The sequence below is a fragment of the Gorilla gorilla genome, chromosome 9, assembly GCF_029281585.2.
Source record: "Gorilla gorilla gorilla isolate KB3781 chromosome 9, NHGRI_mGorGor1-v2.1_pri, whole genome shotgun sequence".
Classification (NCBI taxonomy): Eukaryota; Metazoa; Chordata; class Mammalia; order Primates; family Hominidae; genus Gorilla; species Gorilla gorilla.
Genome location: NC_073233.2, coordinates 110,211,095 through 110,225,000, shown reverse-complemented (window position 1 = coordinate 110,225,000; position 13,906 = coordinate 110,211,095). Strand labels below are relative to the sequence as shown.

The window sequence follows — 13,906 nt, the reverse complement described above, 5'->3', positions numbered from 1 at the left end:
CTGAATTAAAACAATTTTTTCTTAAAGTATCATTCTTCCATAAAATTTCTTTTATTATTTATTTATTCATTTTTAAAACAGAGTCTTGCTCTGTCGCCCAGGCTGGAGTGCAGCGGTGCGATCTCAGCTCACTGCAACCTCTGCCCCCCAGGTTCAAGCTATTTTTGTGCCTGAGCCTCCTGAGTAGTTGCCTTTGAAGCATATTATTTTGTTTTTGCTTTTCTTTCTTTCTTTTTTTTTTCTTATAGAGAGAGTCTCACTCTGTCGCCCAGGCTGGAGTGCAGTGGCATGTGATCATAGCTCACTGCAGCCTCAACCTCCCTGGGCTCAAGTGGTCCTCCCACCTTAGCCTCCTGAGTAGCTGGGACTACAGACACATGCCACCACACCCTGCTAATTTTTATATTTGTTTATACAGACAGGGTTTTGCTATGTTGCCCAGGCTGGTCTTGAACTCCTGGGCTTAAGCGATCTGCCTGCCTCAGCCTCCCAAAGTGCTGTGATTACAGGTGTGAGCCACCACACTCAGCCATATTATTATTTTATTCTGGGGGAAAAAAAATCTTAAATTGCCTCTTTATTTATATCCCTACTGTTCTTGGGAAACTATAATGTAATCATTAACCTAAATGTGTTTTCATTCACTCACTCAGAACACAGACTATATGCAGGCACCATACTAGGTAGTAGAGATATATATAATGGTGAGGCAGAAACGCTAAGGGCTCTTTCTGACAATGTAAATTATTATATATTGTTGACTTGAGGTCATTTCTGGAGACTTTTCTGATTGTCTTTGAAAGAAATATAAATATTTTATAAGTGGATAGTTTTAGATTTTATGGGGTCTCTCAACAGTTGTGGAGATAAGTGTTCTCTTCTTTGAGCAATTGTTGGCTGATGACAAATGGCTACCACTAAGAAGGCTACAGGAAGGACATACTTGACTAATCTTCACAGAGAAATGAGAATTTGATGAGGCTGGGCAAAGGTTAACCGTGACTGTATTGCTGCTACACTAGTGGTTTATAGACTGAGTAATTCACACTTGGGTGAATGTATGATGCTATATCACTATGGTCTGATAGGTTTGTCTGGGTTGGGTCAGAGAACAAATCCATCTTCATGGGCAGGGTTGGATTTATCCCTAAATGAAGTGGACAATCTGACTGTCAATCATCCTGTGAAGAAATAGATCCCAGATGGCCTTGCACAAGGATAAGGAGAAATCTTTGTTCTCCTTCTGAGCTTTATGAATATTTGGGGGCCTGAATTTTGATAAAGGAAAACATTATTGGGACATTCCTAGTGACTTGTGTAAACTTGCCAAAGCTACACAGAGATGAACCAGAAGCTAGGCAGGGGAGATTTTTGAGGATGAGCCCGGGGGCACTAAGAGAGGCCACATCTAGTTGCAGCTGTAAATCGACATTTGTGATATAATTCCCTTCCGTTTTCCTTAAGGCTCCAGTAAGAGCTTGTTAAAAGTTGCAGTCTGTTTTCAGCTGTGTTGAAGGGACTTATAGGTCTGGTCCATGCTTGGGAAAGGAGAGATCAGCATTTCTTTTTGTCTAGGACAGAATGATGATAGCAGTCAAAACAGCCAGATGAGAATGTATGTGCCCAGAAGAGTTTTTGTGAAGGGCAATAGAGAACATAGCGGATACGTTTAGTATGGAAGGACATGAGCAACTTGTCCTAAGAGATTGTGAAACAGTATACTAGGACTTGCCTAAATAATCGACGGATGCTCTGAAAGACTCAGTTCTTGTGTGGACAGGTAGGGGACTTAATAGTAATTTGTGTATTAATGTATAGTCATAGGCTAAGACATGCTTTTATGCTAACGTTAAAATTAATAACCATCCAGCCAGGCACGGTGGCTCATGCCTGTAATCCCAGCACTTTGGGAGGCCGAGGCGGGTGGATCACTTCAGGTCAGGAGTTTGAGACCAGTGTGGCCAACATGGAGAAATCCCTTCTCTACTAAAAATACAAAAATTAGCCTGGCATGGTGGCAGGTGCCTGCAATCCCAGCTAAGGGAAGGAGGCACGAGAATTGCTTGAACCCAGGAGGCAGAAGTTGCAGTGAGTTGAGATTATGCCACTGCACTCCAGCATGGGTGACAGAGTAAGACTGTCTCAAAAAAAAATTAATAATTGTCCCTGATCCCACCCTGATTTACTCCAAAGGGGAGTGAGCAACTAGCCTGGGATTAAAAATGTGCCATGATGCAACAAGGATTCCATTTTCAAAGCGTTAAGAAAAAAAAAACGTGCCATGAATGCATAATTGGACACAACGTCAGCTATCCAGAGAAAAAAATATGAATTAAGGAAAAACAGGAAAAGTACTTTTGTACGTCATACATTTTTGACTTATGAGCAACTCAAATATATTTGAATATGAATAAATTTTTCAGCATTTGAATTCAGAATACTAAACATGAAAAAAATCCGACTGGATTGAGTATATTTTCAGATATGCTAGATGAGTATATTTTCCATAACATATAGACTGATATCAAATCCTTATGAAAATAGACTGTATTAATAAATCTACATACTTGATTCTTTTTCCTCAGTTGCTCTTTCTCTCTCCTCTTCCCTTATTTCATCTTCTGCATTGAGTAAGTCTAACACAAGATCATTGACTAGTCTATAATTCTCTCCAGTTGCTAGGATTTTTCTCTGAACTGTCTGTTTTACCAGGCTTCTACTAAAGCCCATTTCCACGGCAGCATTAACCACAGGAGTATTCATCATGATTGCATCTTCTGAATGGTCTTCTCCAGGTTCAAAATGAATAACTATATGGAACAAAGAATTTAACACATATAGGATAGCCTGTATATTTCTTAAAAATTGAAATTTGAAATGAAATCAAAAATTGAAAGTTTTTATAATATTAAAAATGTAAAACCAACAAAATGTATAGGCATTATTTTGTATGAACATTGTTAAATTTAAAATGATATACACGTTCAGTCATTAAATAACAACTTGGAATATTGTACTTAGATGCAAAATACACATTACCTGTCATAACTGGATATACATATGTGAGCAGGAGAAGGAAACAGAATGGCAGGGATTACCTCCCACTAGAATTGAGATTATTTTTCCCTATGTTGAATGAACAAATGAGTTTTCAATCAAGAAGAATTCACATATTTTTCAGAGAGGCTATTGTTATAAAATATTGCTTCCTTGGAGTTCATTCTCAACAGTGCAATCAGAGTGACTTTTTAAAAACACAAATGTGATGTGTCACACTTCTTAAATTCCATCAACAATTCCATTGCTCTTAGGATAAAATCCAAAATATAAGTGTCTTACAAAGTCTCATACAATCTGAACCTTGTTTACCTCTTCAGCCTCATCTCTTGCCACTGAATGATTCACATTCTGCACTCTAGCCCAGAAGTCACAAACTGATGGCTCTAGTGTCAATTCTGCCTGTAGTGCTGACCACTCATACAGCTGGCCTGCTTCCCTGATTTATCTATTAGCAACTCCTACTTCTGGCCATATAGAATTTTGTTCAGTTCTTCAAAGGTGCCTATTCTCCTTTGTCACTTCGGTCTTTCATATGCTGTTCCCTCTACCTGGAATACTCTTTTCTTCCATTTGTCACTCGGTTAACTCCTACTCTTCCCTTGGATTTTCTGCTAAGACAAATACTTCCTTTGGAAAGCCTTTTCTGACGCTCCAAGTCTGGGTTAATTGTCCTATATGCACTCTTATATTACACTTTACTTTTGCTGCCATATCCCTTTCTCCTGTCTGTGTATTTGTCCGTTTCCCGTAGATACATGAGACCAGGAGTTATGTTTATCCTGTTCTGTATTCTTTTTTTCCTTTTTTTTAGTTATTTTACTTTAAGTTCTAGGGTACATGTGCACAATGTGCAGGTTTGTTTCATATGTATACATGTGCCATGTTGGTGTTCTGCACCCGTTAACTCGTCATTTAACATTAGGTGTATCTCCTAATGCTATCCCTCCCACGTCCCCCTACCCCACAACAGGCCCTGTGTGTGATGTTCCCCTTCCTATGTCCAAGTGTTCTCATTGTTCAATTCCCACCTATGAGTGAGAACATGCGGTGTTTGGTTTTCTGTTCTTGTGATAGTTTGCTCAGAATGATGGTTTCCAGCTTCATCCATGTCCCTATAGACATGAACTCATCCTTTTTTATGGCTGCATAGTATTCCATGGTGTGTATGTGCCACATTTTCTTAATCCAGTCTATCACTGATGGACGTTTGGGTTGGTTCTATCCTGTTCTCTATGCTTTCCTCAGAACAGGCGATATACAATATACAATAAATATATACTGAATTGAATTGAACATGAGATAATGGAGTAGAGGGGCTTGTACAAATATTAGCTCTATTGCATTTTAGGTGTAAGGTGATGTACAAGTCATTTAACCTTTCTGAGCCTCAGCGTCCCTATTTAAAAAGGCGACTAACACGTTCTATTCTTTCCCTTTCACAGAAAGAATATGTGAGCAATCTAGTATCATAGTACATCTGCTCCCACACTGGCCCAAGAACAAGGGTTAGGCTGGATGTATGTAGTTTGTTAAAACTATACATGCCTAAGCCCCACCTTTGGATACTCAGATTTCATTCAGTAGGTCTGAAGTAGAAACTGGAAATCTGTCATATTTTTTAAAGTTCTCCAGGCAACTCTGATACGCACTGAAGTTTGGGAAATACCAACACAGTATATTTGAAAATGCATTCATCGTAAATTATAAATCAATATAAAGGTACATTACTATTATCAACTTTCAATCTTAACAGTACCAAATGACTCTATTTAAATGCATTCATTATTATCCATTGTACTTACTCGATGACTCTGCATTTTCATCTCCTGGGCTGTCTGATGTGGATAGCAGCTGCAGAAAAAAAAAAAAAAAATATATATATATATATATATATAAATATAAATCTTATCTTACGCATTGCAATGAAAATGACCCAACAGACATATTTTATTCAATTTGTTGCAAACCACTTGCTTACTGGCAAAATAATTTTTTAACCAAAAGCAATATTTCATTTATATTTGATAGTTATTCCCTAGGCCATATAATAGAGTTTCAGTGTGTGTATATAATAACAAAACCCATTTTCATTAAGGCAGGAAAAGGACTATATCTTTTCAATAATCCATGTGACAATCAATTTTCCTTTCATCCACAGGTCTTACCTACCCTGGGTCATCCTTCGGGATAAGTTGGACCCTGTATCAGTTTCATTGCTCATGGCTAGGATGGGTTTGACCATCAAACTATTATGTAAGTTATTTGCTTTCTCAAGAAGGTTAGAAAAAGCAATAAAATTCTCTTTCTCAGATCTTTTGAAGGAAAATTTATATAGTGAAACTGTTAAATACTACTATCCCAGTCATTTTTTCTCAAACAGTTTGATTTATTGCAACTTGATTGGAAAACATCACAAGTGTCATTATCAGGAGACTACCATTTATGGATCTATTTTTCTCCAAAGAATAATACTTTCTAAAATCATGTCAGGTTTGATAAGAAAAAGAAAATGTATTTCTAAAACAACTCTTGTCTTTTCACTCAAATAGCACTCTCTGTAATTATCAGAAAGCAATTTCTCTGATGGCAACCAATATTTAAAAAAAGAACTTTCCCTACCTGTTCAAGTAGATGAGGGTAACTGGCTTGAACTTGACGGATGAACTCCTGTCCTTTAATTCTTATCAAGTACTCACACCTAAAATGTAAAGAAAATAAAATTTGAGGGATTATTTATACAAGTGAAATGAAAATGTAATAACATAAATTTCTCATCTCTAGGTGTTTACTCCATTTCAAATCTGGTTGTTTGCCTCAAATCACAGAATCATTTAAGATCATTTATTCTAAACTTAATGTTAGAAGAATAAATACATCCTAGCCCACTGGGAACTGATTCTATTGTATTGCTTTCAAAAAATTTTTCTTTTCTAAAACTAACCCATAGGTATCCTATGACAGGATTCAAATTTTTTGTGTGAATTTTTAATTTTTTTGTAAGATGCTTCTCATGACAGTCAACATTTTTCATACAGGTTGAATGTTTTACAAAATTAATATTTTTATATTTGCCAAGATACATTATGCTTCTGCTAATTTTTTTTTTTAGACAGAGTCTCGCTCTGTCACCCAGGCTGGAGTGCAGTGGGATGATCTCAGTTCCCTGTAACCTCCGCCTCCCAGGTTCAAGTGATTCTGGTGCCTCAGCCTCCCGAGTAGCTGAGCTTGCAGGTGCCTGCCACCACGCCCGGCTAATTTTTGCATTTTTAGTGGAGATGGGGTTTTACCATGTTGCCATACTGGTCTCGAACTCCTGACCTCAAGTGATCCTCCTGCCTCAGCCTCCCAAAGTGCTGCGATTACAGGCATGAGCCACTGCACCCGACCACTTCAGCTAATTTTGAAAAGTTCTAAAGGTTTATCTTAATTTGGGCAGGACTAATCCAGCCATTTGTAGACTGGCTATTTCAAGTGAGTATAAACATACATATAATCAATTTACTCTTAATATATTGTGAAGTATAAATATTTCAAATGAGTATAAACGTACATATAATCAATTTACTATTCATTTAGCATATAGGGAATGGTCAGAGATATTGCAGTGAAAGGCAGATTGATACAAGCAAGAGGAAGGTGATTACTAGTAATCTCCAAGGCTCAAGTGGACAAGGGTCAGGAGCCTCTCAGTCTACTGAGGTCAAGTAAGACCGTCTCTCCTCAGAGCTCTTAGCTACTCTCTTCAACTCTTCTAAGATTCTTAAAAACACACCGATGTTGGCCGGGCGAGCACCTCAAAGTCCTGAGGTCAGGAGTTTGAGACCAGCCTGGACAACATGGTGAAACCCTGTCTCTACTAAAAATACAAAAATTGGCTGGGCATGCTAGCGTGCACCTGTAGTCCCAGCTACTAGCAAGGCTGAGGCATGAGAATTGCCTGAACCCAAGAGGCGGAGGTTGCAGTGAGCTGACATCACACCATCGCACTCCAATCTGGGCAACAGAGCCAGGCTCCATCTCAAAAGTAAAGAGAAAAAAAAGTAATCAAAATAAGTTAAGATGCCACATTTATTAATCAATATTAACCCATTTCCCATTTAGAAAAAAAACAGTGCAGCTTGTTGCCAGTGCAGTATTCTCAGGGCAAATGGGAAATGGGTTGAATAATAGCAAAAGTTTTGACCATGAAAAAATGTAATTGTAGGCCACATGATTTAGATGAAAAAGGAGAGTGAAAAAAAATGTCTTTTTGAAGCTGATATTTTAGTTAGTACACTAAGTTTCTTACCCACATGATAAAAACCCACACTTGCAAGCTAATCAGGATTAACTAGAACACTAGGTGGCCAGTTAAACAATCAAAAGGGTAACACATCACATTAAAATGCTGCGTGGCGATTAAAACAGATGAGATGAGTCTATACTTACCCTGACCACCCAATTTAATATTGTAACCTGCCTGGCATTTCTAAACTCCTCTCTGTTCTTTTTATTGATTGTACTTATTTTCCAGCATGCTATAGAACTTATTCAAGTTTTTATTAGTTGTCTGTTCTCTCGTGCTATAATAAAAACTTAGGAGACCGGGGGTCTTTGTTTTGTTCAACTGATTTATGCACCCAGAACAATGCCTGGCAATAGGTGATCAATTATTATTGAATACCGAATGAATGGAAATATATCCAAGACATATGTTGACTGAAAAAACTTCAAAACTAGATATTTAATTTATGTAAAATGGTGTACATTTATTTCTATAAGTATATGTATTTATTTCTATATGTATATGTATCGTATACATTTATTTCTATGTCTGCAGGGATGTTCACTAAAATGGTAACCATGCTCATCCTTAGGCAGTAAGATTTCTGGACATTTTAATTTTCCTTTTCTGTGCTTTTCTACAATGTGTGACTTTGTTTTTATAATGAGCATGTATTATTTAAATATATATATTTCTTTAAAAATTAAACAAAAATCCCCAAATCTATTTCTTCGTTGTCTTAAGTCCATCGAAACTTTTTAAGTAAGTATTTTACTAAGTAATCCATCCTAAACTTATTCACAAATATGTATTTGGAACAGAGTAAAGTAACAACTGATTTCAGGTGAACACATATAAGCAATCTCATGATAATCACAAGAATTTGCAAAGAGAATTTCAAAACAATTACCTTGGAAACCACTTGGCATGTTGAACCCATGGATCATCTCCAGATTCCCAACACCTGAGTCCACCATCACAGCAAAAGCATTTGACATCATCACTGTTACCTAAAATTAATTTTAGACCAAAACTTATGAATACACATAATTTGCCCACTAAAATGTATAAAATGAAATATATTTTTTTTAATTAGCAGATTCAGTTTCTTACCCACATAATAAAAACCCGCACTTGCAAGCTGCTCAGGATTAACTAGAACACTAGAGGGCCAGTTAAAGAATGTTTTAAAGCGGGCTGCATGTGTCTGCATGCTCAGATTAGAAACTGTGTATCTTGAAGTGTCTTGAAGGTGATTTTCTATAAATGGGCATTTGGGAAAATGTCTCAGGTGTTCTGACATAGCATTATCCTTCGGTTCCCAATTGCTCAATTTTCCACCACAGGCAAAGCAAGCCACTCTGTCTCCAGGTCCTATGTAGTAAAAGCCTGCTTTTGCCAGATCTGTTGGCGACAGAAAAGTCAATGGCCACGTCTGAAAAGTAAGTAATCTGGCATTTTCGTTATTCATTGCACAGTGGTAGGAACTTCTCATCAAGGCAGAAAAATCTTGATTTGCTCTGGAGTTTACAGGATTTGATGGAGAGTTTGAATAAGAGCCACTGAAATATCCACTGTTTTCTGTACCCGGAAGTAATGAGTGTGTGGAATTTGTTACTGAAGAAGGAAAAGTAGCCTGAGAGGTAGCTTCCAAGTTGTTAACGGAATTTAGACTCTGAACGAATCTGCAGCTAGGATACAACTTTTTATGCTTTTCAATAGGACTGTCTCCTCTTTTCCAGTTATCCAGCATCAGGCCACAACAGAAGCATTTGACCTTGTCATTCACACCAGTGTAATAGAAACCAGCACGAGCAAGACTCCTTTCTGAGACAGGAACCCCAGCAGGAAAAGTGGAATACGTAGACATTCGGTACAGTTCACATGACAAGTCGTATTTCAGTTCAAACGTGTTGGCGCTTTTCATCAAATTTGATAAGAATATGCTATTTTCTACTATGTTCATAATGAAATGAATGGGGAAGAAAAGGGACTAGCCTTTCTCTGGGGAGGTAGTTTTGTGCATGGCTTTGCTTTTATTAGTTTTAATACTAGGCTGAAAAGCCAAAATGAAAAATTTTTTATTATTTTTATTTCTATGCATTTAGAGTTTCAACATGGAGATTCTAAATCCTATACTGACACATTTTAAGGAAGAAATACACAATTGCACCTTTGTATAATCTTTATACATACAATGTAAACATGATGCTACAGAGTAAGCTGTGTTGAAAATTAAAACCCTTCACAGAAGAGTGATGTGTATTAAGCCATCAGGATGCCATTTAATGGCAGGCATCTCCACAGGTAGGTCAACTTCTCCAGGCTACTAGAATGTTTCAGTGGCATTCAATCAACCCAAGGATGTAATGTGTGACTCATGAAGCTTCTTTTCATGGTGGAAAGCTCTGCTGTCCAGTGTTTCACAGCAAAAATATTCAGAATATGTTTATTTTGCTTTTTGGAAATTGTGAAATTTAGTGGCCAGGAAACAAAAGCACAAGACCTCCCTCAAAGGAGGAAAATAATACATTACCATATTTCACTGATTCTAAGATGGCTATTTTAAAACTTCTGTTATCAAGAAGTATTTCATAATTAATGACATATCATATTTTAATTAGCAGCACTTTTATTTCTTAGAGGTACGTAAAATAATGGTACGATTTACAACTGAAGACATTTTGAATTCAGTGAAATATGATATATCCCCAATTTTTCTCCAATTAGTCATTTTTTTCTTTCTACAATCCTTCTAATAAGGAGAACAAAACAATCTAAAATTTCTCTCCAAATAAAGAGATTTACTAGTAACAGGACTGGCTAACACATCTTAAAACCTGGTTTCAATATTAATTAAATAATAGTTATTTCCCATAGATCATCAGGAATATGATTGCTTAAGTATAATGATACTATTAGATCTTACACAATTAAATATTCTATTTAAAATAAATCATCAGAGATTAATGTGTTTGTTCATTTGGTGTTTTGGACTCAGTTTCACGCTGTTGAAGCAACTCAATGTTAAGATTTTTTTTATTCTAATAGTATACTTGGCTAGAACATGGAAATGTCCTCTGTAATTATGGTAGACAACAGGTGCTGCAAAAAGAGACTCTGCCCAAACTACCAATAACAAAACTGAACTTCATTGCTATATTCAGGTTACTTTTGGAAAAACAGAATCATGATATATATTTCATTCCCTTGGTTAAAAATTTTCTTAAGATAATTTAGATATGGCAGTAAAATAAGACCTTTCAAAGATTTTAAATTTTTTGTCCCCCTCAAAGAACTAACATTGTAGAGTTATTCAACTTATCACCTCCTGAAAACATTTTTGAACTTTTGTTTTTCTAAATGTTTCTGAAGCCAACATCAAATCTACTCTGATAGTGGATTTATTTTTTAAAACAGTCAAAAGTTACCAGATGCCATCTATAGGCTAAGATGGATAATCAAATTGCATCAATTTAGTTTTGGTCAGAAATTATTTCATGGATAGCATACCTTGAACCAGAATTTATCATGACAAAAAAAATAATAAATTTACCATTTCAACAGCAGAGACCTTGTCAAAATTCAGAATTTCTCAATTATGGTTTACTAGCCATTAGTAAAGAGGTTCTGAGTCAATAATACTAGCAATGACCAATAAGCAAGTCATTGTGGCTTTTTTTTTTTTTTACCAGTGGTTTGCAAGCATGGTTTCCTGGATCTCACAGACGTTGGGCTTTTCAACTGCAGACTTCAATGCTTTGTTTCCAGGTGGCAGGAGAAACATCACATCTCATTACCAACAATTATTTCCCTCAAAGGTAAGTAATTGTATCTAACTTCAATATTCCTTTCCCTGGCCAAAAATTTTACACATTGTTATAAAAATCTTCTTTGTATTCATCACTGTCTTTATATTAATTTTCTAAGTTTCCTCATTTCCTAAAATGTAACCTTCAACCATCATTCTCATCCTCATCATTCTCAGCGGTAACAGCCCATTTAAACAAACTTTTGGATGTTTAAAACATCAGCGGCCTTGTAAATAACTGGATAATTTCTTGACCAATCATCACATTTATCTTTTTACTTCCTCTAAATTTGTTGCACATATCAAAAAGCTTTGTTCTTGATTTTTCTTTGTCACTGTAGAAGTATTTTAATGTGTCAAAACTTTCATCTGCATGTTTCTTTAATTTGCAGTGGATTGATTGTTAGCTCTTTGTTCCAAATAACTGTCACTCATTTTAAAATCTTTCCCAAACACAGGTACTATTTCTATTCTACATAATGGGAGAATGTGCCAGTAGGAGACTGCCTGGCCAACTCTGAAAAAAATGCTTTAACAATATGCCCCAGCTAGAATCACTTCTCCTTTACTTCCACAAATCAAATTCAAAATCAAACTCATTATGGTTATACCTTATATAACTCGATCATGTTTATAAAATTAGCATTCTTTGGATAGTAAAACACCAGTTAATACTTAATTTGTTTACCCATGCACAAAACTACCTCCCGAGATTAGACTAAGTCCCTTTAAGGATTTTAGGTCTCCATTTTGAGATGTTTTGATTTATAGAAGAAACTGAAAAAAAAATCTAGAAGAAGTCGTTTTCCTCCTTTGAAAACCTGTTCAAAAACAAACAAACAAACAAAAAGACAGTTTTAAAACTCAAACAACTCATGGATGGAACACAATGACTTTTTAAAAAATCATTTTCTCCAAAATAGACTACTGGTAATTACTGATTGTTTACCATGTATCAGGTGCTTTACTAGGCACTGTAGAGGCCAAAAAGAGATAAAAAACAGAGGTCTCTGCCTGGTGCAGTGGCTCACGCCTGTAATCCCAGCATTTTGGGAGGCCAAGGCAAGTGGATCACTTGAGGTCAGGAGTTCAAAACCAGCCTGGCCAAAATGGTGAAACCCCATCTCTACTAAAAATACAAAAATTAGCTGGGTGTGGTGGTATGCGCCTGTAATCTCAGCTACTCGGGAGGCTGAGGCAGGGGAATCATTTGACCCTGGGAGGTGGAGGTCGCAGTGGGCCAAAATAGTGCCACTACACTCCAGCCTGGGTGACACAGCAAGACTCTGTCTCAAAAATAAAATAAAATAAAACCCAGAGGTTTCAAACTGGAAGACATATTATGTTTGGCTTACATAGAATTGCATTATAGTACTTTACTAAATTTTTATTTTTATTTTGAAATTTATTTATACTTAGAGAAAACTTACAAAAATAATAGTTTCTGCATACTCTGCACTTAGCTTCCCCAAAGCTAACATCTTACCTAATCACAGTGCAATTAAAGAAACCAGAAAATTCACATTGTACCATGCTGTGGATTAATCTGCATGCCTCATTTGAATTTAATCCAGTTTCCAAATCCATTTTTTTCTTGGACCACAGTATTTTTAAATCTTACCATTAATTGCCAACATGTTTAAATGTAAGAGACTTCCCATCACATTCTAGATTCCAAGCTTCTCTTGAAACATCAAAAGATCTAGCAACACTGGGCCTATAGTCCTGCAGGGCAGCAATCAGCTAGAGCTGAGCAGCAGCTGTGCCCTTTAGAGAGGGAACGTGTTCTCTTTGATTCCCTGACACTGGGACTGACTGTTCTGGTAGTCTCCACTAACAGTAACAGTCTAGCAATAACAGACTGTTGCTATTTGTCATTGAACTGGCACTATTGTTTTTCTTACAGCAGAATTATGAGAAAGTGAAATCAATGTAACACATGTGTCTATCAAAAGTAACAAAAATGAAAAGTAGAGAAAAAGGACATATGTTTTGAGAAAAATAGGATAATTTTTGTCTTTGTGGAAAGGAAGGATATTCCTTCATATCAAATACGTAAACAGAGTATGCTTTCATTTAAAAGAGACACCCCACAAGGCCTCATGCCATGGCTCACTCCTGTAATCCCAGCACTTTGGGAGGCTGAGGTAGATGGATTGCTTGAGCCCAGGTGTTTGAGGCCAGCCTCAAACTGGGTGACTTGGCAAAACACCATCTCTACAAAAAAACTCAAAAATTAGCCAGACATGGTGGCACCTGCCTGTGGTCCCAGCTACTTGAGAGGCTGAGGCAGGAGGTTTGCTTGAGCCCATGAGGCAGAGCTTGCAGTGTGAGACTGCATCACTGCACTCCAAACTGGGTGACAGAGCAAGACCCTGTCTCAAAAAAAAGAGACAGAGAGAAAGAGAGACACTGAGAGTTTTTCTCATTTATATCACCTCCATTTGAGTTTGCAAACCCCTTACACAAATCTTATCCTAAAGAAGCTTTAGGTCAGGCGTGGTGGCTCACGCCTGTAATCCCAGCACTTTGGGAGGCCAAGGAAAGCAGATGACTTGAGATCAGGAGTTCGAGACCAGGCTGGCCAACATGGTGAAACCCTGTCTCTACTAAAAATACAAAAAAAAAAAAAAAAAAAACCCATCAGGCGTGGTGGCACGCACCTGTATTTCCAGCTACTCAGGAGACTGAAGCAGGAGAATCACTTGAACCCGGGAGGTGGAGGTTGCAGTAAGCCAAGATCACACCACTGCACTCCAGCAAGGCATATA

The 13,906-nt window shown here is 37.0% G+C and overlaps 1 protein-coding gene across 1 annotated transcript in view; it reads right to left on the bottom strand.

The window, feature by feature from the left end:
* The window catches only part of BIRC3 (baculoviral IAP repeat containing 3), a 17,822-nt gene extending 3,916 nt beyond the window's left edge, over positions 1-13,906 (bottom strand). Inside the window, exons 1-6 of the mRNA XM_055356131.2 lie at positions 13,799-13,906; positions 8,438-11,956; positions 8,235-8,334; positions 5,680-5,758; positions 4,863-4,911; positions 2,568-2,810 (exon numbers count right to left, since the gene is read on the bottom strand). Coding sequence (XP_055212106.2) covers positions 2,568-2,810; positions 4,863-4,911; positions 5,680-5,758; positions 8,235-8,334; positions 8,438-9,290 — 1,324 coding nt within the window. The 5' untranslated portion in view covers positions 9,291-11,956; positions 13,799-13,906. The remainder of the gene's footprint in view (positions 1-2,567; positions 2,811-4,862; positions 4,912-5,679; positions 5,759-8,234; positions 8,335-8,437; positions 11,957-13,798) is intronic.